The 25,661-nt window shown below is 58.6% G+C and overlaps 3 protein-coding genes and 1 long non-coding RNA gene across 4 annotated transcripts in view; all 4 read right to left on the bottom strand.

The window, feature by feature from the left end:
- Positions 1-2,280, bottom strand: part of PAQR5 (progestin and adipoQ receptor family member 5) — a 6,800-nt gene extending 4,520 nt beyond the window's left edge. Inside the window, exons 1-3 of the mRNA XM_030955480.1 lie at positions 2,233-2,280; positions 1,655-1,777; positions 430-595 (exon numbers count right to left, since the gene is read on the bottom strand). Coding sequence (XP_030811340.1) covers positions 430-595; positions 1,655-1,777; positions 2,233-2,280 — 337 coding nt within the window. The remainder of the gene's footprint in view (positions 1-429; positions 596-1,654; positions 1,778-2,232) is intronic.
- A 4,355-nt stretch (positions 2,281-6,635) lies between these two features.
- GLCE (glucuronic acid epimerase) lies at positions 6,636-13,171 on the bottom strand (the record flags this gene model as incomplete). The annotated part of the gene is made up of 3 exons (XM_030955478.1): positions 6,636-10,280; positions 10,973-11,221; positions 12,763-13,171. Coding segments are annotated over 3 exons (1,683 nt in total), but the record flags the coding sequence as incomplete, so codon positions are not given.
- A 17-nt stretch (positions 13,172-13,188) lies between these two features.
- Positions 13,189-14,981, bottom strand: LOC115907653. The gene is made up of 3 exons (XR_004061054.1): positions 14,912-14,981; positions 14,337-14,433; positions 13,189-13,230 (listed from the first exon to the last, which is right to left on the bottom strand). It is a non-coding gene; the product is annotated as an uncharacterized LOC115907653 (long non-coding RNA).
- A 1,341-nt stretch (positions 14,982-16,322) lies between these two features.
- On the bottom strand, positions 16,323-25,193 carry NOX5 (NADPH oxidase 5). Its single transcript, XM_030955477.1, has 17 exons — positions 25,074-25,193; positions 24,594-24,744; positions 23,412-23,622; positions 23,082-23,133; positions 22,816-23,010; positions 22,250-22,403; positions 21,466-21,638; positions 20,831-21,013; positions 20,251-20,383; positions 19,499-19,641; positions 19,007-19,102; positions 18,752-18,793; positions 18,325-18,449; positions 17,800-17,884; positions 17,495-17,594; positions 17,235-17,401; positions 16,323-16,454 (listed from the first exon to the last, which is right to left on the bottom strand). The coding sequence occupies exons 1-17, from the start codon at positions 25,191-25,193 to the stop codon at positions 16,323-16,325; spliced, it is 2,262 nt and encodes a 753-aa protein (XP_030811337.1).
- Positions 25,194-25,661: the final 468 nt, after the last annotated feature.

Genomic DNA, 25,661 nt, shown 5'->3' with positions numbered 1-25,661 from the left:
CCCAGACCCCACAACCACCCAGCCACAAACCCCCACATTCCCCAAATAACCAATCCCTGATTTTCCCATCCATCCCATCCCAATCCCATTCCATAATCCACATCCCACAACACCCCATTACATCCCATAAACCCCCTAACTCTCAAATTCCATCATCCGATTTCCCACATCCATAAATCCCCGGACTTCCCACATCCCACAACCCCCGCACCCCCACACCCCCCAGTGCCCCCGCACCCCCAGACCCCACAATCCCCCGCATCCCCACATCCCACAAACCCCCCAGCATCCCCAGACCCCACAAACCCCCCGGAAATCCCCACATCCCATAAATCCCCCGGACTCCCACATCCCACAAACCCCCGGCACCCCCAGACCCCGCAGTGCCCCCGGCACCCCCAGACCCCGCAGTGCCCCCGCTGCGCTGACCCAGCCCGTAGATGCTGAGCGCGGCGTAGTCGCAGCAGTACGCGCGGTGCCGCCCGCGCGCCCCAGCGTTGCGAGGCGAGGCAGAGCGGTAGAGACGCACGTGCCCAGGTAGGCCAGGAACGGCCCCCCCGTCGGCCCCGCCGCACGCAGCAGCCACAGGAAATACCTGGGGACGAGCAGGCCGGGGGGGAGGCGGGGCCGGTTGTGCCAGGGGTGGAGCATTCCACTAGCGCCCAGGTGTGCAACAGGTGTGTGCCAGGGGTGCCCTAGGTGTTAGGGGTATGTGTCCAGGTTGCCCAGTGTTACCCACTAGATGCGCCCAGGTCTGCCCAGGGGCTGAAGGCACCCCCAGGGATGCCTAGGTGTGTCCAAGGCCTGAGGGCACCCACCAGGTGTGCCCAGGGGTGCCCAGATGTGTCCAGGTGTGCCCAGGTGTTAAGGGTTACCCACTAGATGTGGTCTGCCCAGGGGCTGGACCCCAGGGCTAGGGTGTCCATAGCAACAGGTGTGCCCAGGGGTGCCCTGTAGGTGTGCTTACCCAGGTGTGCCCAGAGGCTGAAGGCACCCACCAGGTGTGCCCAGGGGTGCCCAGATGTGTCCAGGTGTGCCCAGGTGTTAAGGGTTACCCACTAGATGTGTCCAGGTCTGCCCAGGGGCTGAAGGCACCCCCAGGGATGCCTAGGTGTGTCCAAGGCCTGAGGGCACCCACTAGGTGTGCCCAGATGTGTCCAGGTGTGCCCAGGTGTTAAGGGTTACCCACTAGATGCACCCAGGTGTGCCCAGGGTTGCCCAGTGTGTCCAGGGGTGCCCAGGTGTTAAGGGTTACCCACTAGATGCGCCCAGGTGTGCGCAGGGGTTGAAGGCACCCCCAGGGATGCCCAGGTGTGCCCTGAGGCTGAGGGCACCCACCAGGTGTGCCCAGGGGTGCCCAGATGTGTCCAGGTGTGCCCAGGTGTTAAGGGTTACCCACTAGATGTGCCCAGGGGCTGAGGGCACACCCAGGTGTTCCCAGGTGTGCCCAGGGGCTGAGGGCACCCACCAGGGATGCCCGAGTGTGCCCAGGTGTGCCCAGACGTTGAGGAGCACCCACCAGGTGTGCCCAGGTGCTAAGGGGCATCCCCAGACGTGCCCAGATGTTGAGGGACACACACCAGGCATGCCCAGATGTTAGGGGTATCCCCAGGCACCCCCAGGTGTGCCGGGGCCGCGGGGGCGCTCACCCGGCGGGCACCAGGTGTGTCCAGATGTTGAGGGTCTCGTTGTTCATCCCGAAGAGGCTGAGCAGGCACTCGCAGGCCGAGCTCTGGGGAGGGCGGTACCCGGAGAGGATTCCCGGCTCCCGGTAACTCTGGGAATAATGGGGAAAATGGGAATCATCATGGCAATCATGGGAATAATGAAAATGGAGATGGGAATGATGGGGATAATTGGAATAATGGGAATAATGGGAATAGGGATGGGAATAATGAGGATGGGGATAATGGGAATGGGGATGGGAATAGTGGGAATAATAAGAATAATAATGGGAATGGGAAGAATGGGAATGGGGATAATGGGAATAGGGACAGGGACGGGAATGGGAATAATGGGAATGGAAACTGGAGATGGGAATGGGAAATGGGAAATAAATGAGAAATGGGGAATGGGAATTGGGGATGGGAATGGGAATGGGAATGGGGAGCATCCCCAAAATTCCAGAGTCAGGACAGAGCTGTGCCCCCTTGGGGTGACCCTGCTGCCGATCCCGTGTGTCACATCCCAAATCCCGCTGATCCCGGGATCAGGGAGGGAATTCCCGCTGACCTCGGGCACCTGGTGGGCACGGAGCAGTCGGGCCGTGGGGCTCGGCATGGCCGGCTCCGGATGGAATTCCTGGGATTTTCCAGCTCAGCTTCCACAGGACGGCGCCTCAAAGCCCTCCCGGCTGCATCCCGCGGGAATGGCGCTGCTCCCGCAAGGATCCCGGGATCAGGACGGCCTGGAGGGCATGAGAATTCCTGGGATGTGGCACAGCGTCCAATCCCAAATCCCACATGGAATTGTATCCCAGCGGGATGGGCAGCACCCGTCCCCTGAGGGGTGCTGGGATCCCAAGGGAGCAGCAGGACAAGGCTGATCCCACTTCCCAGAGGGACGGGAATTCCAACAGATCCAGAGGGATATGGGATCACCTCGGGATCACCTCGGGATCCCTGGATGCAGGAAGGTCCCTCGGGAAGCAGAGGGACACTGGATCCCAGCTGGATCCCCTTTCCTGCTCCCATGGAATATCCCAGCTCCGGCTCTTACCTGATCCTGGAGCCGGCAGCGCCGCCTCCGCTCTGGGAAATCAAGGGAAAAATCCATGATCCCTCCTTCCCTCCTGCCCAGAGCAGGAAAAGCGGGAAGGGAGCTCCTGCTCCGGGTGCTGCCTCAGCTCGATCCCACCAGGATCCAGAGGGATCCAAAGTTCTGGATTCCCAGAACCCCGAGAGCTCCTGGAGCCTCTGCAGCATCCTGGGCTGCCATTCCAGCTGCTCCAGCCATCCCAGCTTCCCAGCAGGATCCAGCCCTTGGATGTGCCACAGAGCCATTCCCAAAGAACCCCTCTCCCAGCCCCTGGAATTCCCGGGATTCCCTCCCATCCCAGCCCTACCTCTGCCAGCTCCGGGGTGAGGCAGCTCCAGGAAAAGCCCCGGGACACCGGGAACGGCTGGAGAGGGAGGGAAAAATTAATGAGGCAGGAGAGCAATGAACCAACAAAACCCCGCTGGAAACACCTCTGGTTAAAGATTAGACGGGAATGGGGAATGGGGAATCGAGTGCTTCCCGAGGCTCTGGAAGCACCAAGGTGCTGCCTCAAAGCTCCACAGAGTTTGCAGCCCCCAGATCCCACAGAATTCCTGTGGTTTTCCATGGTGGAAACAGGACCTGAATCCATAGAAGGCTCCAGGGCAGCGCCTGAAGGGGCTCCAGGAGAGCTGCAGAGGGACTGGGGACAAGGCATGGAGGGACAGGACCCAGGGAATGGCTCCCACTGCCAGAGGGCAGGGATGGGTGGGAGATTGGGAATTGGGAATTGTTCCCTGGCAGGGTGACAGGGGCTGGGCTGGAATTCCCAGAGCAGCTGTGGCTGCCTCTGGATCCCTGGCAGTGCCCAAGGCCAGGCTGGAATCTGCTCATGGAAGGGTCCCTGCGATGGCTGGAGTGAGATGAGTTTTAAGGGCCCTTCTGACCTGGAATTCTGGGATTCTGGGATTCTCAGAGGGCAAAGGATAAGCCCTTCCAGAGGCTCCTCCCAGGTGCAGGATCCCACTGTGCCCAGAGCCCCTGGATGGGATCCCTGAGCTGGGAGCACCTGGATCCATCCTGGCCCAGCCACTCCTGTGGCAGGGATCCCTTCCCTGTTACCTGTTCCCTGTTCCTATTCCCTGTTCGTGTTCCCTGCTCCCCATTCCCTGTTCCCATTCCCCGTTCGTGTTTCCTATTCCCCATTCCCTGTTCCCTATTCCCAGTTCCCTGTTCGCTGCTCCCCATTCCCTGTTTCCCATTCCCTGTTCCCTGTTCCCATTCCCTGTTCCCTGTGGGAAGCAGGAGGAGGCTCCAGGCCCGGCCTCAGGCAGGAATTTGTGGTTTGGGAGCACAACGAGGGCAGTGAGCACAGTGACTCACTGGGGCCGGGCACACCCTGCGGGCCGGGCCGGGCCTGCTTCCTCCTGCTCCTCCTCCTCCTCCTCCTGCTCGGGCTCTTCCCAGCCGGGAACGGGAATGGGGTGGGGACATGGCGGGGCTGTGACCCCTGCGAGTCACCTCTGCCAGCGCTGTGGCTTCGCTCAGGTGGCTGCAACAGCTCCTCTTCCTCTTCCTCCTCCTCCTCTTCTTCCTCCTCCTCTTCTTCTGCCTCCTCCTCCTCCTCTCCCTCCCCCGGTTCCCTGCAGTCCCACCCGACCCCTCTCGGGGTTCTCCCGGCCCTGCAGCCGCAGCTCCAGCCCGGGAGCTCCCGGCTCAGCCCAGCAATGTCCCCACCTGGCACCGATGTCCCCACCCGGCCCCGCTGCCACCCGCCCTGCTGCCATGCCAGGAGCCCGGCCCCGTCACCTTGTCACCGTCCTCTGCCCATGGCACAGCTCCCACGGCACCCTCTCCTCTCCCTCTCCCTCTCCCTCTCCCTCTCCCTCTCCCTCTCCCTCTCCTCATCCCTCCCCACAGCACATCCTCCCCTATGGAATCTCCTTTCCCTGTGGAACATCCCTATCCCTCCCCATGACAGATCCCACCCCCTGGCACGGCTCTCCCCGGCTCATCCCTCGCTCCGTGCCAGCTCCAGCGGCGCTTTTCCCCGGGCCGGGAATATTCGGGAATTCCCGAGGGGCCCCGAACGTTCGACGTTCCCAGCGGCGCCGGGAGAGCGGGAGCAGCGCTGGAAAACTCCGGGAGCGGCGCGGGCCGTGCCAGGAGCGCTCCCGGCGGGACAAGGGCGGCTTTGTGGGAGTTGTTGTTGTTGTTGTCGTTGCCGCTGGAATTCGCCGGGATCCGCCGGGATCCGCAGCTTTTCCATGCCAGGAATCCGCCGCTCCCACCCGTCCTTCCCGCGGGATCCCAGACCCCATCCCGCTCCCGAGTGAAACTTCCCGGGAATTCCGCGATCCCCGCACCGGGAGCCGTGGGAGGGCCGGGAATGCTCCCGCTGCCCCGGCGCTTTTCCCATTCCCCTTCCCGCATTCCCGAACTTCCCGGGAGCCGACCCTCGGGATCAGCGGGAAAAGCTGGGAATGCCGGAGAGGGGACAAGCCGGGACTTACGGCGCTGCTCGGAGCCGCCGCTGGATGCGGCGTTTTCCAGCGCTGCCTCCAAATCCCGGGATTACTCACTGGGAACAAACACTGCCCACATGGAATCCCGGCCGGGCGGGCGCGGCTTTTCCAGAGGCACGATCCCGCCGGGAAGCGGCCCCAGGGATGATCCCGGAGCCGGCAATTCCCAGGTTTTGGGAGAGAATGAACCTTGGCTCGTCCAAGGAAGAAAGGTTCCCAGATAAACCCGGAAATCAGCGCGGCCAAACGCGGCCGGGATCGGAGCCAGCGGCGAGGAAGTGGAAAAAAAGCAGGAAAAAATATCAATTCCCAGCCCTGCCGAGCATCTCCCGCTCCCAGCGCCTCTGGAAAACTCCCGGAGCTCCTCCAGAGCAGCCCGGCAACCCCAGCCCTCCCGCGGCTCCTCATTCCCGGATCATTCCCAGCTGGATGGGAATGAACCCCAGCCCGGTGAGTTTCCCGTTCTGCTTCCCAAAAATCCGCTGCTTTTCCTGCAGTGTTCCACGGGCTTTCCCAAAGTTTGGAGAGTGGGAGATTCCAGCGGGATGGAGAGGGATAAGCGGACTCAGTTTATTATTATTAATAATTATTATTAATTATTATCCCTTAGTTATTCAGGAATTGGGAGAAGCAGAACCGGGCAGGGCTGGAGGATTCCCAGCTCTATCCCGAACTTCAATCCCACAGGAAAGTCCTGGGAATTCCTGGGAATAAACCCCGTCCTGCCGGCACTGGGACACAGCTTTTCCCTGGACACAGCTTCCCAGGGCTCTGGAATTCTGTTCCCACTTTCACGGATGCTCCAAGGCTCTTTTCAATCCCAACATGCCAAGGAATAGGAATCACTTGGGAGAATCCCAGAATATTTGGGGTGGGATGGGCAGGGACACCTTTCACTATCCCAGGGTGCTCCAACCCAGCCTTGGACATTCCCAGGATCCAGGGGCAGCCACAGCTTCTCTGGGAATTCCATCCCTGCTGGGAATTCCTTCCCAACATCCATCTAAATCTCCACTTTTCCAGCCATTCCCTGTGTCCTGCCCCTCCCTCCCTGATCCAAATCCCTCTCCAGCTCTCCCTGGATTCCTGGAAGGATTCCTGCATTTCCCCATTCCCAACATCAGGATATTTTTAGTGACCGCTCCGTTAAAATCCTCACTTAACAATTCCCAAAAAATTCCAAATGAGCTGGATTTACCAGGAATAATTCCCAGCAGGAATCCACCACTTGTGCTCCTTCCCTCAATCACCAAACCCTTAATTAATGTGAAAAATCCACATTTTCCCACTTTTCCAGAAGAAAACCTCCTTAAAACCATGACACCTCAAAGCCACTACAGGAAAAAAAACTTGGAATACATCTGGAAAATAAAATACTTGGAAAATCCCCAAATAAGGAAAACATCCCAAGGGTTTTTTTTTTTTCTTAAGATAAAAAAATTTATTTCCCAGTCTTAGAAAGCTTTCCAAGCATTCCCAATGTCCCATAGAAACGTAGGAGAACCTCTTCCCGCCAAAAATTCCGGAGGGGCGGAATACAAAACTATCCTGTGCACATTGTGCTTAAAGGAGCGCCCTGCCCGGAGCATCCTGTAAACAAATTATTGCATATTTTCCATCGGGATCCTCGGGAAAATCCCGGGAAATCCAACAAAATCCCAGCCAAGCCACGCCCGGGGAGGAGGAGAACGGGAATGAGCGGCTTCCAGGGAATGCCCGGATCCCAGGGAATGCCAGATCCCAGGGAATGTCGGATCCCAGGGAATGTCGGATCCCAGGGAATTCCTGGATCCCAGGGAATTCCCGGATCCTGCGGGGGGTTGTGCTTGTGCTGTTGGGGTGGGGGAGCCAAGGAGAGGGGATCCCATGGGAAGAGCCAATGGATCTCTGGGTGAAAATCTGGGATCGGAGCTGATCCTGGTCCCAAAGATCTCTGGGAGTTTGAAGGTGGAAATGAACAAAGAAATCCTAAACTGGAATGAATTCCAAGAAGTTCTGGGATCAGCTCCATGGCCAAGGGTCCTCTTCCAATGCACAATGGAATTTAAGGAGTATCAGGAATTCTCCGTGGATTCTCCATGGAATTGCAGCCTCTAGTGGGGATTCCTGGAAGCTCCACCTGTGCTAAGGCCAGCAGAAGGTGATGGAAGGACAGGAGGCACAACCTTGGAATGCCCATCCCAAACTTCCAGCAGCATCCATGGAGGAAAAAATCCTATGGGAAGAGCCAATGGATCTTAGGGAAAATCTGGGATCAAAGCTGATCTTGGTCCCAAAGATCTTTGGGAGCTGGAAGATGAAAAATGAAGAAAAAGACCCCAAACTGGAATGAATTCCATGAAGTTTTGGGCACTGCCGGCATGGTCAAGGATCCTCTTCCAATGCACAACGGAATTTAAGGAATACCAGGAATATCCCCATGGATTCTCCATGGATTCACAGCCTCTGGGGATTCCTGGAAGCTCCACCTGTCTAAGGCCACCAGAAGGTGATGGAAGGACAAGAGGTGGAACAGGAGGGAAACCTTGGAATGCCCCCCATCCTGCGCTTCCAGAGCGGAAAAATCGGTCACGCTCCAACCCCACCATCGGCACCAATTCCCAAAAAACCCAACCAAGAGGAATTCCAGCCTCTGTAAGGCACCAACACCATCCCGGAGCAGCACCCAAGGAGGCTCTCTGGGTTTTCCAGCTGGGAAAACAATGGAAGGAACGTGCAGGGGGAGGATGGAGCGGATTTTTGAGAAGGAATCCCAAGTTTGGGGTGGGTTTGTGTCCATTGGGTTTCCATGGGCATGGAAAAAATTCCCCTCTGCTACCTTTGGTACTGGAATTTCTCCTCTGCCATCCATCGGATGGATGGATCCAACCAGAGCGCTCGGATTAAAGCCGGGAAGAAGTCGCTCCAAGATTGGTGAGAAATGAAGGAAAAGCCTCAAAAAATGAAAGCAATAAAAAGATGGAGATGGGTGTTGTCCTTGTGCCCGGGATTTTGGGATTGGGATCAGCTCCACCATGGAATGGGAGCAGTGGGAATTCCCACAGTCCATCCAGGAGTTCAGGATCAGGCAGCTGGTGGGATCATGGAATCATGGAATGGTTGGGTGGGAAGGACCTTAAAGCTCATCCCATTCGATGGGGACCTTCCACTGTCCCAGGCTGCTCCAAGCTGGCCTTGAACATTCCAGGGATCCAGAGGCAGCCACAGCTTCTCTGGGAATTCCAGCCCAGGAAGAGCTGGAAAAACCTCTGGGATGGAACTGTTAAAATGCTGCATGGGCAGCAGCAGGAGAAAAATGAAAATTCCCGAATTCTTGCATTTCCCAAGGAACTCTGGACGAGCTCCACGTCCCACTCAGCAATTCCTGAAAACGCCCCCAAAGCTCTGAGGAACCTCCCAGATGGAATTCCAAAATCCCAAAGGAAACACAGAGCTCCAGGAAAAAGTATCCCAGCTCCGGGGGGACACCAGGATAAGGGATCCCGGCTCCGAGGGGACACTGGTGACAGGGACAAGGATGCCAGCTGCAGGGGGACACGGGTGCTGGTGGCCCGGGGCTGTGTGCTCCAGGCTCCCAATTGTGCTTCCATGATGCCGGGCACGTGTTTTCCATGAAGAAACCCTCCAGCTCCAGGATCTCCAGGCAGAGAACTGGCAAAAAATTCCAACTGCGGATTTTTCATCCCGAAAAAGCGAATCCCTAGGAAAAACCCCCCCACTTTAAAGCCACGCTTTGCACTCCCAGGCTCCGAGTGATTCCCGTGGACGGCGCTCATCCCACGGGAGCTGCTCCAACACGGACACAAAACCCCGGTTTAAGAGGCCCTGGATGAGCTCTCCAGGCAGCGACCGCGCTTCCAAGACTTCTATGGCTTCTGCAAACGTTTTCCTTGGAAAAGGAAAAACCAATCCCAACAAAACCCAACCTCAACGCGGGAGAGAGCGTCCCGATCCCAAACCCTCCCCGGAGCAGTTTTAAGGCCCGCAATTTTGGGAAGGACCCGTCGGAACCGCGGGAGGGACGGGGAGGAGCTCAGTTGTGCTTGGCCCGCCCTCCCCGCAGGTAACTCTTCCACCTCTTGACGAACTCCCTGAAGACGGGCGCGTCGTCGATGGAGCCCAGCAGCTGCAGCTGGTTGATGTGCGTGGTGTGGTAGTCCCAGCGCGCCAGGTTGGGCGCCGTGCCCAGCATGAAGTGCCGCAGGTCGTAGATGGTGCCCGAGCCGGTGTCGAAGAGCGGCAGCATGGCCTTGAGCGACTCCATGCCGCGCTCGTAGAGCAGCCGCGCCTCCTTGCCCAGCTTCTCCCCGGCCGTCTCCTTCAGGTCGTAGAGGCCGATCAAGGAGTACATGAAGCCGTTGAGCACGAAGGAGCTGGGCGTGGTGGGGTACTCCTCGTACCAGTCGTGCCGGTTCATGAACACCGCCTTGACCCCGCGCTGCTCCGCCGGCAGCTTGAAGGGCGCTGTGGCCCGGAGCGCCGCGCCCAGGAACGCCGGCTCCTTGGTCAGCTGGTAGGCCCTGACCAGCGTGGACATGGCCTGGCCCTGCGCCATGGCCGAGTACCAGCCCGGATCCAGGGATTTGAAGCCTTCTCCCAGCTTCCTGGTGACCATGATGGGCCAGCCACCGCGCTCGTCCTGGTTGCGCAGCAGCCAGCGGCTGGCGGCGAAGAAGGCGGCCATGTGGGCGGTGGCCGAGATGGTGACGTTGTCCAGGAAGCCGCGGCCCTTGGCCACCAAGCGCAGCACCCTCTTGGGCATGATCTTGGTTTGCTTCACCGCCTTGGTGTTGGAGAGCCCCACGCCCTTGCGGAGATCGGTCAGCAGGTCCCGGGTGAGCGTGCTCCAGCTGCTGCGCGCTCCGATGCCGTAGAAGATGTCCCTGTCCCTGAGGGCGATGAGCTGCGTGCTGGACACGTAGTGCACGGTGAAGAGCTGGTTCCTCTCCGTGGTCTCCAGCACCACGGACACGCTGCCGTTGCTCAGTAGCTTCAGGTCGAAGGAGATGATGAAATCCCGGCCGTTGTTGAGCTCCAGGGAGACGCCCTCGGAGCTTTCTGCAAAAGCAACCCCGGAAAAATCTCGCTCAGCATGGAAAGATTCCCGTTTCCAAAGGGTTGGAGCGGATTCCAGAGGCCAGCCCCGCTCCCGGGAGGGATTCCAAAGCTTTTAGAGCAGCCCTTCAATAATTCAGCGTTTCTGGGCTGTTTCACCTGATTGGATTGGGAATGAAGGATAAGGAATGAAAAGGATGGGAAGTGAAGGACTGGGAATGGAGGACTGGGAACGGAGGATAAGGAACGAAAAGGATGGGGAATGGAGGACTGGGAATGGAGGAAAAGGAACAAAAAGGATGGGGAATGAAGGACAAGGAATGAAAACAATGGGGAATGAAGAACTGGGAAGAAAGGACTGGGAATGAAGGATTGGGAACAAAGGATTGGGAAGAAAAAGGATGCAGGAGAAAAAGGATGCAGAGTGAAAAGGATGAAGAGTGAAAAGAACAGGAAATGAAGCATAAGGAATGAAAAGGATTGGGAACGAAGGACTGGGAACGAAGGACTGGAATCAAGGATTGGGAATGAAGAACTAGAAATTAAAAGCATGGGGAACAAAGGATTGGCAATGAAGGATTGGGAATGAAGGACTGGGAATGAAGGGATGGGAACAAAGGCCAAACAAAACCCCAGCACCCAACAATTCCCACTCCCTGCTCCACCCACCACCCGCCGGAATTCCCACCACCCACCTGGGCAGGAGAACTGCTTGACCCCGGTGAGCCGGGTCTTGTCCCAGACGGTGGTGAGGGAGCAGCCCTTGGGCACGGTCCATTCCCCGTTCCCATTCCCATTCCCGTTCCCATCCCCGGCCGTCTCATACACCTCCACGTGCGGCGGCTTCTCCGTCAGGTTCTTGCTGTAGTGGCTCAGCCCGTACTGGGCGATCTGGATGGGGTAGAAGTAGCCCTGAGGGCCCCACTGCGTGGAGAGAGGAACTCCTGCCCGGAAAAAAACATGGAAAAAGCATTGGAATGAGGGGAAAAGTCCTCCTCTGCACTCCAAAATTCCAGGAGCTCCACCAATGCAGTTGGAGGTTGGAGGGAAGTCCTGGGGAAGGAGAGGGTTGGGCCCTTTCCCAATAAAATCCATAATGCCGTGGTTTTAGCTGGCAGAGAAATCCCTGGCATGGACTTCACAACTTTCATGGAATTGTGGAATGGGCTGGGTGCAATGGAATGTCAATCCCACCCCATTCCACCCCTACCAAGGGTAGGGCTGCTTCCACAATCCCAGCGTGCTTCAGGCTGGCCTTGGACATTCTTGGGATCCAGGGTCAGCCACAGCTTCTCTGGGAATTCCAGCCCAGCCACCAATTCCTTCCCAATCTCCCATCCATCCCTGCCCTCTGGCACAGGGAGCCATTCCCTGCGTCCTGTCCCTCCCAACTCATCCTTGATGATCCCAAGGCTGGAGGTACCACCACTAAACCCCGTTCCCACATTCCCAGCACCAAATCCAGGTCACTTCATGCTTCCAGCACATTTTATGGAGCACTTTTAGGATATTTTCAGGCTCATCCCAATCCCAAAAATTCCGAGGAATCCCCTGCCTCCCACCTTCCACACCGCTGATGCACTTGACCCTCTCATGGACTTTGCTGGTGCCACCTCCATTCCCACCAGAACATCTTTGTCCCTTCGCACTTCCAGGAGATTTTAAGGATCCTCCCAACCCCAAAACTTCCCAGGAATGCCCAGTCCCTCACCCTGCACACCGCTGATGCACTTGGCCCTGTCACCACCTCCATTCCCACATTCCCACCAGAACATCCAGGTCCCTTCGCACTTCCAGCACATTTCACGGAGCACTTCCAGGAGATTTTAGGGCTCATCCCAACCCCAGAAATTCCCCATGGGGAATGCCGAGGCTCACATCTTCCACACCACTGATGCACTTGACCCTACCCCGATTCCCACCAGAACACCCAGGTCCCTCTGTACTTCCAGCACATTTTTGGGCTCATCCCAACCCCAAAGATTCCCCAGGGGAACGCCCAGGCTCACATCTTCCACGCTGCTGATGCACTTGACCCTCTCACAGACTTTGCCAGAGCCACCTCCATTCCCATATTCCTACATTCCCATCAGAATATCCAGGTCACTTCACACTTCCAGCACATGTCCTTTCACACTTCCAGGAGATTTTGGGGCTCACCCCCAACCCCAAAGATTGCAGTCCCTCACCCTCCACGCCGCTGACGCACTTGACCCTACCACCATTCCCACATTCCCACTGGAACATCCAGGTCACTTCGCATTTCCAGCACACTTTATGGAGCACCTCCAGGAGATTTTGGGGCTCACCCCCAACCCCAAAGATCCCGTCCCTCACCCTCCACGCCGCTGACGCACTTGACCCTACCACCATTCCCACATTCCCACCAGAACACTGAGATCACCTCACACTTCCAGCACATGTCCCTACGCACCTCCAGGAGATTTTAGGGCTCACCCCAACCCCAAAGATCCCGGTCCCTCACCCTCCACGCCGCTGATGCACTTGACCCTGTCGCGCAGCTCCACGTTGTAGCCCTCGAAGGACATGAAGACGCCGTCGGGCCGGTACGGCGCGCGCTGGGCGTACACCTTGGAGTAGCTGTGGGAGAACTCGAACCTCTCGCCGCCCTCAGCCTGGGCGATGCGCCCATACACCTGGAAGTATTTCTCCACCCAGCTGAAGGGCAGGAACACCTCGCCGCCCTCGCGCCGCCCCTTCACCGTCTGCTCCTCGTTGATGACGCAGTCGATCTCCTCGTAGCGCGGCCCCGCCGCCCTCCCGGCGCTTCCCGGCATTCCCGGGGCTCGGGGGGCGTCCTGGGGCGAGGCCTCCTCGCTGTCGGGAACGGCCGGGGGCCCAGGGGCCCGGCGCGCGGGCGCGCAGCCGCCAGAGCAGGGGGGGCCGAGCGCTTGGAGCTGAGGCGGGCCAGGCAGCGCATGGTGCTGCATTCCTGGGAAAAACAACGGGAAAAACACAGAAAATCGGGGTCAGGACAGGGATTTGGGGTGGTTCTCATGGGAATGGCACCCAGGCAGCGCATGGTGCTGCATTCCTGGGAAAAACAATGGGAAAACCGGGGTCAGGACAGGGATTTGGGATGGTCCTGATGGGAATGGCATCTGGGCCAGCGCATGGTGCTGCATTCCTGGGAAAAACAACAGGGAAAAATGGGGTCAGGAGAGGGATTTGGGGGCGGAAGAGGTGAGAACGGGAAAAACACGGAAAAACGGGGTCAGGACAGGGATTTGGGGTGTTCCAGATGGGAAGCCCCCTTACAAACAAAGTGGCGCATTTCTTGGGTAAACAGGGAACACACGGGTCAGAACAGGGATTTTGGTTTTTCAGATGGGAATGGCACTCACAGTGCAGAAATCCTGGGAAAAACAGGGAAAAACACGGAAAAACGGGATCAGGACAAGGATTTGGGGTGGTTCTCATGGGAATGGCATCCGGGCCAGTGCATGATGCTGCACTCCTGGGAAAAACAGGGAAAAACATGGAAAAATGGGGTCAGAAGAGGGATTTGGGGTGGTCCTGATGGGAACAGCACCCGGGCCAGGCAGCACATGGTGCAGAATTCCTTGGAAAACATGGAAAAACAGGATTAGGATGGAGATTTGGGATGTTCCGGATGGGAATGGTGGACACATGGTGTTGCATTCCTAGGAAAACACAGAAAAATGGGATCAGGAGGGAAATCTGGGATGTTCCAGATGGGAATGGCACTCATGGCGCTGTATTCCTAGGAAAACATGGAAAAACATGGAAAAACATGGAAAAACATGGAAAACATGGAAAAACAGGATCAGGAGGGAGATTTGGGATGTTCTGGCTGGGAATGGCACTCACGGTGGACTATTCCCAGGAAAACCATGGAAAAACAGGATCAGGACATGGATTTGGGATTTCCTCGATGGGAATGGTGTCCCTGTCCAGGGTCAGTGCCAACATTCCCGGGAATCAGGGAAATGTGGGATCCAAGGTGGGACAGGAACTCCAGGGATCCCAGCAGAGCTGGGAATAAATGGGAATGGCGAAAAGCAGCTTTGCTCTTACCTTAGGGAAAGGGAATTCTGGGAATTCTTGGAATTCTAATGCATCTCGAGCTTCCAGAGGCAGAAATCCCGGGATTTACGGATTCCTCTTGGGATTCCTGCAGGGAAAACCATGAAAAATGGAGCTGGAGCAGCCCCAGATGGAGCTTTTCCTGAGAAATCCTGGTACTCCCAGGAAACTCCTCAGAATTCCAGGAAAATCATCTGATTCCCAGTAAACGCTTCAGAATTCCTGGAAAATCCTGAGGGAATCCCAGGAATTCCGGATCCCATATTCCCGAATCCCAGAGCCGCGATTCCTGCACTCCACATCCCCCCAGCCCATATCCCGTATTCCCGCACATTCCCAGCCCGCATTCCCAAATTCCCAGCCCGCATTCCCAAATTCCCAAATCCCCACCGCTCCCATTCCCTCATTCCAGGCTCCGGCAGCAATCCCGAGGCGGCCCGAGCACGCCCAGCCCGGGTAACCGCGCTGCCCTCTCTCTCTCCCGTTGCCATGATTCCCACCATTCCCGTCACTCCCATCATTCCCGTTATCCCGGGAATTCCCGGGAATCCCGGCCCGCTCCTCACCTGCGCCCGGGGCCTGGCGGGCGGCGGAACCCCCGCGCGGGGCAGCGGGGGGAGCACGGAGGGGCCGCGCCGGGGCCCCGCCCTCGCGCGTCGTGGCCAATGGGAGCGCTCGGGGGCGGCGCGAGCACCGGGCGCCGGCCAATAGGAAAGCGCGGCGCGGCGGTGCCGCCGCCACAACGGCGCCGGGTAGGGTAGGGCGGGGCGGGGAGGAGGCGCCACCGCCCCGGCGGCTCTGCGGGGCGCTGCGGGCGTCCCTCGCACCCGCGCGGAACCCCGGCACCGCCGCAGCCCCCGCCGGCACCGGGGGGAGCGGCGGGGGCGGCCCCGCCCCGGCTTCCCGCGAGAGCGGCGGCGACCAATCATAAGCGCGCCTTTAAGAGGCGGGGCTTCCGGGCGGAGCGCGCCGTTGATTGGCTGAGTGAGGCCACGCCCACAGCGTGGTCACGTGGCGAGGCCGCGTGAGGCGCCGGCTTTGATCGCGATAATTAACGGGGATTAATGAATAATTAATGAATAATTAATGAGTAACTGATGAAAGGGACCGGGAGAGCGGCGGGCTGGGCAAGGCGGCTCAGGGAGAGCGGGGGTTGGGGAGCGGCTGCGCCAGGGGAGGTTTGGGAATGTTGGGGAAATTCCCAGCTGGAAAATTCCCAGCTGGAAAAGCTCCAGGCACGGAGGAGCTGCCGGGCAGGGCTGGAGTCACATCCCGGAGGGGTTGGAACCCTTCGGATGTGGCATTTGGGGACAGCAGCGTGGCTGGGGTCCGGGATCTCCAAGGGCTTTTCCAACAGAAACAATTCCACAATTCCACACAAATTCCAGATCCTCCATCCCTAAAAACCACCCAGCTTTGGATAAACCCAACAGAGCCCGCATGAACGTGATTCAATCCCAATGCAACCCTAACCCGGGAATTCTGTGCCTCGCCCACCAGGAGCTGCTGCTTCGGAGCGGATCCCAGGCCTGGAAAAGGCTGGGAAATCAGGAATTCCAAGCATGGAATTGTTATCCATGGCCTCACCAGCTCCTGATTCCTGGATTCCCTTGCTTTACCAGGAAACCCAATCCCAATCCAGCACAGATTCTGGGTTGGATGGGGCAGCATCTCTCATACACTGATTCCCATCCCAGTTTTCCCTTGGTTTTGCCAAGGAGCTGGAATTGCTTTTTATGAACCCAAACATTCCCATCTTTCCCATAATTTATTCCTCAGATCCAAAGGAAACTTTCCCATCGTTTCCTGGTTTATTTGTGACACCCAAAGGAAGCTTTCCCATCTTTCCCTCAATTATTCTCCCGATCCAAAGGAAGCTTTTCCATCTTTTCCTGGTTTATTCCCGCGGGCTGAAGGAAGCGTTCCCAAAGCCGCCCCCGCTGCCGGCCGCAGGATCCCGGCCGGGTTGGGTTCCTCTCAGAAGTTCTCTCGGTGGAAGCGGAAGCGGAAGCGGCGGCAGCGCGGGCGGAGGGCGCGGGCCAGCGCCGCGGAGCCGCACAGGAACACGGCCACGCGCCCGCGCCGCTCCGCCGCCACCCGCCCCAGCACCTGCAGCGGGAGCCACGGCCGGGATCCGCCACCGCCCTGCCCTGCCCGCGGCCCCATCCCGTCCCAGCGTCCCTGGAACGACGCCCCTTCCAACCCAACCCATCCTGTGAGTTTGTGCTCCCGTTCCCCAATTCTCTGAGCCCATTCCCCAGTTCCCTGATCCCATTCCCCAGTTCCCTGATCCCATTCCACGATTCCTCAATCTGACCCAGATCAGAGGCTTGGAGTGAGACCATCTTCCCATTCCCTGATTCCATGATCCCATTCCCCGATTCTCTGATCCCATCCCATGATCCCTTACCATGATTCCATGATCCTGTGATCCCATTCCCCAATTCTCCGATCCCCTTCCCTGATTCTCTGATCCCATGATCCCATACCATGATCCCATACCATGATTCCATGATCTTGTGATCCCATTCCATGATCCTATGATCCCATTCCCCAATTCTCTGATCCCATACCATGATTCTCTGATCCCATTCCATGATCCCCATTCCTTGATTCTCTGATCCCACTCCCCAATTCTCCAATCTCATTCCATGATCCTATGATCCCCATTCCCCAATTCTCTGATCCCATGATCCCATACCATGATTCTCTGATCCCATTCCGTGATCCCATGGTCCCGTTCCCCAGTTTTCTGATCCTATTCCACAATCCCATTCCCCGATTCTCCAGTCCTGTTCCACGATGCCATTCCCCGATTCCACGATGCCGTTCCCCGATTCCCTGCTGCCCCCGCCCATCATTCCCATTCCCTGTATCCCGTTCCCTGACCTGGTCCCAGTTGGGGCGGCCGGGCCGGGTGCGGCTGCGGAGCCCGGAGATGGAGTCGCGCTGCTCCCGGGCCGCCAGCAGGTCCAGGGCCAGCTGCAGCCCCAGCGCCTTCACGTCCCCCTTGCCCAGCGCCGAGGTCATGTACAGGTGCAGCTCCAGGAACTTCCCTGGCAATCCCAGGCATTCCAGCTGCCCGCCGGTATCCAGCCTGGCCTGGGCTGGGGGCTTTCCCGGGAATGATGCCGGGCTCTCCCGCTCACCTCCCGGCTCCAGCTCCGCCTGCTCCGCCTCCAGCTTGGCCAGGAGGCCCAGGAACCACTGCAGGTGCTGCTGGTCCCGTGTGATCCAGATGAAATCCACCTGGCAGGGCGGGAAAGCCTCGCCTTGGGATCTCACTGGATCCTGGTGCCAGATCCCGATAGCAGATCCTGGCACTGGATCCCATCACCAGATGCAGCCCCCATTCCCAAAGCTCCCAGATTTGAGGGATGCTCCCGGGCTCTCCGCCCCATGCCAGGCCAAGCCTGGATCTCACATCCCCTCTTGCTCCCGTTCCCGTTCCCACCTTCCGGAGTGTCATCTCCTCATCCCGCCGTTCCTCGCTCCAGGAGAAATGGCAGCTGGGGCAGCTCTGCTTCCGACGCCGGTACCTGCGTGGGGGAGCGGCACTTCCTGCTCGTTCCTTACCATTCCTGCTCCTTCCTGCCTTTTCCTGCTCATTCCTGCCCCTTCCTTCCCATTCCTGTCCCTTTCTACCTTTTCCTGCTCCTTCCTTCCCATTTCTGCTCCTTCTTTCCCATTCCTGTTCCTTCCTGCATTTTCCTGCTCCTTCCTTCCTTTTCCTGCCCATTCCTGGTCCTTCCTTCCTTTTCCTGCCCCTTCCCTCCCTTCCCTCCCTGCCTGCCCATGGCCAAGCTCCCTCCAGTGCCTTTCCCACACCCCAAATTCCCAAGGAAAACCCTGGCACCGAGAGAGGCCCCACCTGTGGCCATGGGAACGAATCCCAAGGACTGAATCTCAAGGATTGGAAGGCAGCTCCACCCATGCATCCCAAATCCCTGGGATGTTCCCAGATTCCGGGGGGACCCACCGGATCATGATGCTCTGCAGGATGGAGGCGAAGGGGGTGATCCCGATGCCGGCCCCGATGAGAACGGCGTGCTCCGAGGTGAAGATCCGCCGGCTCGGGGTTCCGTAGGGGCCATCCAGGAAGCACTGGGACAGATCCAGCAGTTCCAGGGTCAGATCCAGCAGTTCCAGGGGCTGGAGCAGCTCCCAGGCGGAGGAGAAGGGCACAAAGGGGATCCTGGAATTTGGGATCTTCCCGGAGTTTTGTGGGAGCAAGGAATGGGTGGGAAGGACTGGAGTTTTCCGGCAGGGCAGGGTTTGGATCAGCCTCAGGTGGGATCATCCAGGCACAGGGCTGGAGCAGCTGGGAATGCGGATGGGATGGTGGATGGCATGGTGCTGATCCCGGCCCATTTCCCGGGATCCAGGAAAGGTGGGAACATCCTCACCTTGACACTGCAGCTCCGCTGGCTCTCCCCAGGCCCGGTGCCCTGCAGGAGAGGGGAGCAGTGACCATCCCCCCTTCCCAAGCACTCCCAAAATTCCCTGGATTTGGGCGTTTTCCCACTGGGCTGCACACACACAATTCCGGCTGTCAATGCCACAACAATATCCAAGGAATTTCTTTCCAAAGAGGAGTTTTTAAGGAGCTTTATCCCATTTGGGATCCAGTCCTTGTCCCCTGGGATGGGGGCAGTGCTCACCCCCTGCTCCAGGTCCTTTTCTGGGAAAGCAGCTCCGGAGGCTCGGAATGCTGTCAGCTCCACGGCTCCATCCCTGCCGGAGGCCACGGATCCTGCCTGAGAAGAAAGGCTGGAATCAGCACTGGGATCACCGCTCCCAGGATCTGCTGGGCCTCCAGCAGGGTCACAGGAATTCCCATTCAATGGGGCACAAAATCCCATCAGTGCCAAATCCCACCATCCCATCCATCCATCCCAAATCCCATTCAGTGGGGCACAAAATTGCATCAGTCCCAAATCCCACCATCCCATCCATCCATCCATCTTAAATCCCATTCCACAGAGCACAAATTCCTGTTCCATGGAGCGCAAATTCCCGTTCCATGGGACACAAATCCTTCAAGGCTGGACAAGCAGGGAATGTTCATCCTGAGAGATTCCCCAGCTGGGATGATCCCATGGGATCCAATCCACATCCATCCCTTTGCTCTGATCCCAATCCCACAATCCCACCTGTTCCCAGTGCCGGCTCCTCCGCTCCCTGCAGCTCTTCCCGGGCGGATTCAGCTCTGGGCCGTGCAATTCCAGCTGCTGGAAGTACTCATAGAGCTTGGTGGTCCATTGGCCCCTCGCCCGGATGTGCAGCCAGAGGGTTTCTGTGAGGATCAATCCCAAAATCCTGGAATTCTCTGGACTGGGAAGAACTTCAAACCAAACTCATCCCATGGAACCACCTTCCACAGCCTGGCTCGCTCCAAGCCCCATCCGAGCTGGAAAAACGTCGCCGTGGGCATGGAAAACAGATCCCAAGGGTGGGAAATGATCCTGGGATGGAAGACAGATCCCAGGAGTGGGAAACAGATCCCAGGGTGGGAAAAGAGATCCTGCGGATGGGAAACAGATCCCAAGGGTGGGAAACAGACCCTGGGGATGGAAAACAAATCCTGGGGGTGGAAAATGGATCCCAGGATGGAAGACAGATCTCAGGGGTGGGAAAAGAGATCCTGGGGATGGAAAATATTCCAGGGATGGGAAACAGATCCTGAGGATGGGAAACAGATACCAAGGATCGGAAATGGATCCTGGGTGGGAAAACAGATCCTGAGGATGGAAAACATTCCAGGGATGGGAAACACATCCCAGGGGTGGATCACAGATCCTGGAGGTCAAAAACAGATCCCAAGGGTAGGAACCAGATCCCAGGGATCTGATGCCAGGGATGTTAAGGGAAAGTTTCAGGGAGATTTGCAGGGAGCAGGAGGAACCTGGCTGCTCCGGGGCGCTGCTGATGGAGAAGGGGTGCCACTCGTAGGCGGCGATGGCCGGGATGTTCAGGTAGACGTAATCCCCCGGCTGGAAGCGGAAGGATTTCGGCCTCTGGATCACCAGGTGGGTCACCTGCAGGAGAACGGGAGCAGGAAAACTGGGAATGTCCAAAGGGTGTCTCCCACTGGTTTCTATGCAACGGAAATTCCGGATTCTGCCCCCCATTGGGTTTGTTCCCCATTCGCTGCCCAGTTTGGGTTGCACAGAATCCCAGTTCAGACTGGGCTCAATCTATGGGATTTGGGGAAAAAATTCTGGGTTCCAGGAGTTTTCATTCTGCTCTGGTTGTTCCGGGAGTTTTCATTTGACAAAATAGGGAAAAAGGCTAGGAAATAAAGGAATTCCTTTGGCCTCCCTCTGCCATCTCCAGTTTTCTCGTGTTTGTTTGTTCCTTCATTCCCAGAGTGCCAGGAGGAGGTGGAAGGTGGGATAGTGGGATTTGGGATGGATGGATGGATGGATGGATGGATAGGTAGGATTTGGGATGTGGGATATTTGAGATTCGGGATTTACTCCCACCTTGGAGGGCAGCAGCTTGGCCTCCAGGATGTGCAGATCTTCCGCCTGGCGCCACGCCCAGCCCAGAATCTTCTCCAGCACAAAGAGGGAGCCAGGAATCAGGAACCACTTCCAGAAGTGGGGACCGTGCAGGAGCAGCAGGAGCCACACGGGGATGTAGGAGAGGTGGCTCCAGTAAAAAACCTGGGAATGGGAGTGTGGATGGGAAAGGGAACAGGGAATGGGAATGGGAAGTGCTGGACCCAAATGGTGCTTCCTGGTGGGGCTGTCTGGGTATCCCAGTGGGAAAAGGCAGCCCAAGGGAATCCTGGAATCTCTGGGATTTGGGATAGGGAAAGGACCTTAAACCCATCTGGTTCCAATCCCAACACCTCCCACTACCCCAGGCTGCTCCAGGGACACTCCCAGGGATCCAGGGCCACCCACAGCGTCTCTGGGAATCCCATCCCAACATCCCCGTGTCGCTGGGAAACCATTCCCTGGGTCCCGTGGGGAAGCAAATCCCAGGAACCCCGAAGCGCGAGTGTGGCGTGCCCAGGGCTCCCACGGGGCAGCACCAGGTTGGGCACCCAGGGGTGCCCCCCTTCCCACCACGGCACCCCCGGCATTCCAGCCGGGAATTCCCATGGGATCACCTCGAAGTGGCCGCCGCGGCGCACGCAGGGGAGGGAGCAGGCGAGCATGGCCAGGAGCAGCGCCAGCAGCGCCAGCCCGGTCTGCGGGGCAGTGCCACCAACGCCGCCCACGCCCGGCCGCGCCCGCCGCACGTACTCGCGCAGGGCCAGGAGCCAGTCCCGCCGTGCCAGCCCTGGGGACACGGGCACGGCTCAGCGCGGCCGTGCCACCCCGCCGGGGATGCCCCGGGTCTGTCCCGGGGGTGCTGGCACGGGGAGCAGAGCGGGGACAGCCCTGGCACTGGCTCTGGGATGGGGACTGGGGGTACCAGGATGTGGGGCGCCGGGATTTGGGAATGTGGGGTGCCGGGGTTTGGGAATGTAGGATTGGGATCCCGCTCGGGACCTCGGCTGTCCGGCGGGAGCCGCTAGAGGGGGATCACAGCCCGCGGCTGCTGCCCGTGCCCTGCCTGGCCCGTGTCCCCTGCTCGGCCCCTGCCCCTGTCCCCGCCCGTGCCCTTGCAGCCCTCCCGGCCCGGGCACCCCTCCTCCAGGACATCGCTCCCTTCTCGGGACACGGACACCGCCTCCATGGGATGCCGGGCCATGATCCCCCATCCCTGGGCTCCCTGTCCCCGTGTCCCCGTGTCACTGACCGGCCTGTGCCAGGAGTGTCCCCGTGTCACTGACCGGCCTGTGCCAGGTGTGCCCCCGTGTCCCCTGTCACTGACCAGCCTGTGCCAGGTGTGTCCCTGTCACTGACCGGCCTGTGCCAGGTGTGTTCCCGTGTCCCACTGTCACTGACCCGCCTGTGCCAGGTGTGCCCCCGCGTGCGCGGTCCCCAGGGCCAGCACCAGGTGTCCCACGCGCTCGTGGCCCCGCACGTGCAGCTCCAGCGGGAACAGCTCCGCCAGCGGCGTGGAGCGCAGCCAGGTCAGAGAGCGCCGCAGCATCAGCGCCTGGGGACAGCGACAGGGGACAGCGGGGACAGGGCAGGGGACAGGGCGGGGGCGGCGACAGGAGTGAGGACAGGGACAGGGGGCAAACAGGGGGCGAGGGAGGGGACAGGGACAGCACCGGGGACCGGGGACAGGGACGAGCAGTGGGCAAGGAGAGGGGCCAGGGCACCCAGAGATACCAGGGGGCAAATGGAAATGGGAGGCACTGGGAGATTCCGGGGCAATGGGAAATGGTGGGAGACAATGGGAAATTCCAGGGGGAACGGGAAATGTTGGGGGACCTTGGAAAACGCCGAGGACAACAGGAAATTGTGGGCCAGCATCCCTCCTGGCTACCCCGGGACCCTCCCGGCCTTCCCGGCTCCCTCTCCCGGTGTCCCTCGGTGTCCCCCCGGTGTCGCGGGGCACTCACGGCCAGCAGGGCGCAGTTGAGGTTGAGGCTCTGCCCGCAGCCCCGGGCCAGCGCCAGGGCGGGGCCGCGCTCCCGGTGCCACAGAGCCCCCAGGGCGAGCAGGAGCGCCGTGGTGGCGACCCAGCCCCCCAGGCAGCACAGCCGGGCCCGCTGGTCCCCACGGGATTCCCGGGAACAGCAGCACATCCCGGCCCGCTGGTCCCCACGGGATTCCCGGGAACAGCAGCACATCCCGGCCCGCTGGTCACCGCGGGATTCCCGGGAACAGCAGCACAGCCAGGGCTCAGCAGGACTGGGGGCTTCAGCCAGCTGGCAGCGCTGGGAAAACGGGAAATGGGGTTTGGATGGGAACTGGGGAGGCGGTTGGGATGGGGAATGGGGAGCTGGAGAAGTACCCGGCCCAGGGTGGTAGGGTAGCAGCATCCAGAGTGGCAGCATCCATCCCAAAATCCAAACCCTGCCCCATTCCAAACCATCCCTGATCCAAACCTTGCACCCATCCCTGATCCAATTCCAAACCTCTCCATCTGCTCCCAACCCCACTGCGGGCTCCCCATGGAATCCTTTCCCAGAAATCCCAGGGTTCCCCTCCCCACCTGATGCTCAGGTTCTCCAGGAGTTCTGGGAACGCTTCCAGCTGCTCCCGGAGCTCCGGGAAGGTGATGGAGCCGCTGTGGTCCCGGTCCAGGGCCTGGAGCAGGGCCTGGCTCAGGGCCCCGAGCCGCTCCTCAGGCAGGGCCAGGGAGCTCTCCCGGAGACACCCCCGGAGCACCACCCGCAGCTCCTCGGCATCGATGGAGCCGCTCCCTGGAAACCGGGAGAATCCCGATATCCCACAGCCCCATGGATGGAGCCTCCATCCCGATATCCCACAGCCCCACAGAGTCACCTCCATCCCAATATTCCAGTCCTACAGAGTCACCTTCATCCCAATATCCCACAGCCCCACGGAGTCATCTCTATCTCGATATCCCACAGCCCCATGGAGTCACCTCCATCCTGATATTCCAGTCCCAATCCAGGAATTTTCCTCGCAGGGAGGGAAAACCTGGGTGGGTCATGATCTGCTCCCCGGAGAATCAGATTGATCCCAATATTCCGCAGTCCTATGGAGTCACCTCCATCCTGATATTCCAGTCCTACAGTCGCCTCCATCCTGATATTCCACAGCCCCATAGAGTCATCTCCATCCCAATTTTCCAGTCCTAATCCAGGAATTTTCCTTGCAGGAAGGAAAAACCTGGTTTGGTCACAATCTGCTCCCTGGAGAATCAGATTGATCCCAATATTCCGCAGTCCTATGGAGTCACCTCCATTCTGATTTTCCCTGGTCCTACAGATTTTCCAGTGGAAAATCCTCAATGGGTCAGGATGTGCTCCCAGGAACAAGTGATGGGATAACAGGAATGGCATCCAGGGGAGGTTCAGGTTAAATATTTGGGAATATTCCTTCATGGAAAGGGAGGCATTGGAAGGGGACTTGGGGGTGGGAATGGTTGGATTCAATCTCCGAGGATTTTTCCAACCCAAATGATCCCAGAATTTCAGGAAAGCGGGATGGGGTGTTGGGATTGGAGAAGAGCAGATCCTGCTCTCCCCAGCTGATGGGAAATCCTCAATTGTGACTGATGGAATCCTTGTCTTCCTACTGGAATTTTCCCATTCCCACAGGGAACGAGGGCAGCAGCCTCATCCCAGCCAAAGCCTGATGCTCAGAGAAGACCAAATCCCAAAGTTATCCCAAAAAACCCCAACAAATCCCGTTTTTCTCCTCTCACCGTCCACGTCGTACACCTGGAAGAGGAAGCGGAGCTTTTCCGTGGAATTCCCGCGGAGCAGCCGGTGCAGGGATCCCAGCAGCTCCTCCCGGCTCAGGGAGCCGCTCCCGTCGGAATCGAAGAGCGCGAAAAACCTCTCGGCAAAGAAGGACTGCGGGAAAAGCGGGAATGTTCCCGTGGAGCAGGGAATCGGGAATGTTCCAATGGAGCTCGGGAATGTTCCCACGGATCCCAGAATGTTCCCGTGGAGTAGGGAATTGAGGAATGTTCCCCATGGAGCAGGGAATGTTCCAATGGATCAGAGAATGTTCCTATGGAGCAGGGAATTGGGAATGTTCCCTTGGAGCAGGGAATGTTCCCATGGAGCAGGGAATTGAGGAATTTTCCCCATGGATCAGGGAATTCCCGCTGATCTCTCCCCTCATGGATCCCATTCCCTCTTCCCACGGATCCCATTCCCTCTTCCCACAGATTCCTGACCTCCTTGACCTTCAGGGCGGATTTGAACTCTTCCAGGCTGATTTCCTTCTCCTTCCCAGCGACATTCCCAAATTTTTTGCTCACCCAGCGCAGCCACTCTGCATCCGCCGCCGCTCCCATGGGTCCGGAGCGATCCCTAAATCCCAACAATCCCTTTCTGGGATCTCCCAGCCTTGTTTCAGAGAGCTCCCGGCATGCAGCATCCCAAAGTTGGATCCTCCAGGGATCAGCTGCATTCCATGGAATCCCAAATCTCCATGGAGCTGCCGAGCTCAGTTCCTGGGATAATCACAGGGTGCATGGGAGCATCCCTGGGGATTCCTTTTTCCCAGGAAACCCAAGCAGGGATCATCTCCCATTCCCATTCCCTCCTTCCCCATTCCCATGCCCTCCTTTCCCAGCCCTCCAAATTCTTCCAATCCCCCACGCTCCAGGAAATCCATCAGCACTTCCCAGCATCCCAGATTTCCCCAGGATCCAAAGGAAAACCCAGGTTCCAGGAGCCTTTTCCCATCTCCAGCCTCTCCCGTTCACCTCCAACAGATCCGGGGAGACTCCCAAGGGAAATCCTGGAAAAGCCTACAGTGT

Source organism: Camarhynchus parvulus, chromosome 10 (genome assembly GCF_901933205.1).
Source record: "Camarhynchus parvulus chromosome 10, STF_HiC, whole genome shotgun sequence".
Taxonomy (NCBI): Eukaryota; Metazoa; Chordata; class Aves; order Passeriformes; family Thraupidae; genus Camarhynchus; species Camarhynchus parvulus.
This window is presented reverse-complemented; position numbering and strand designations above follow the sequence as displayed.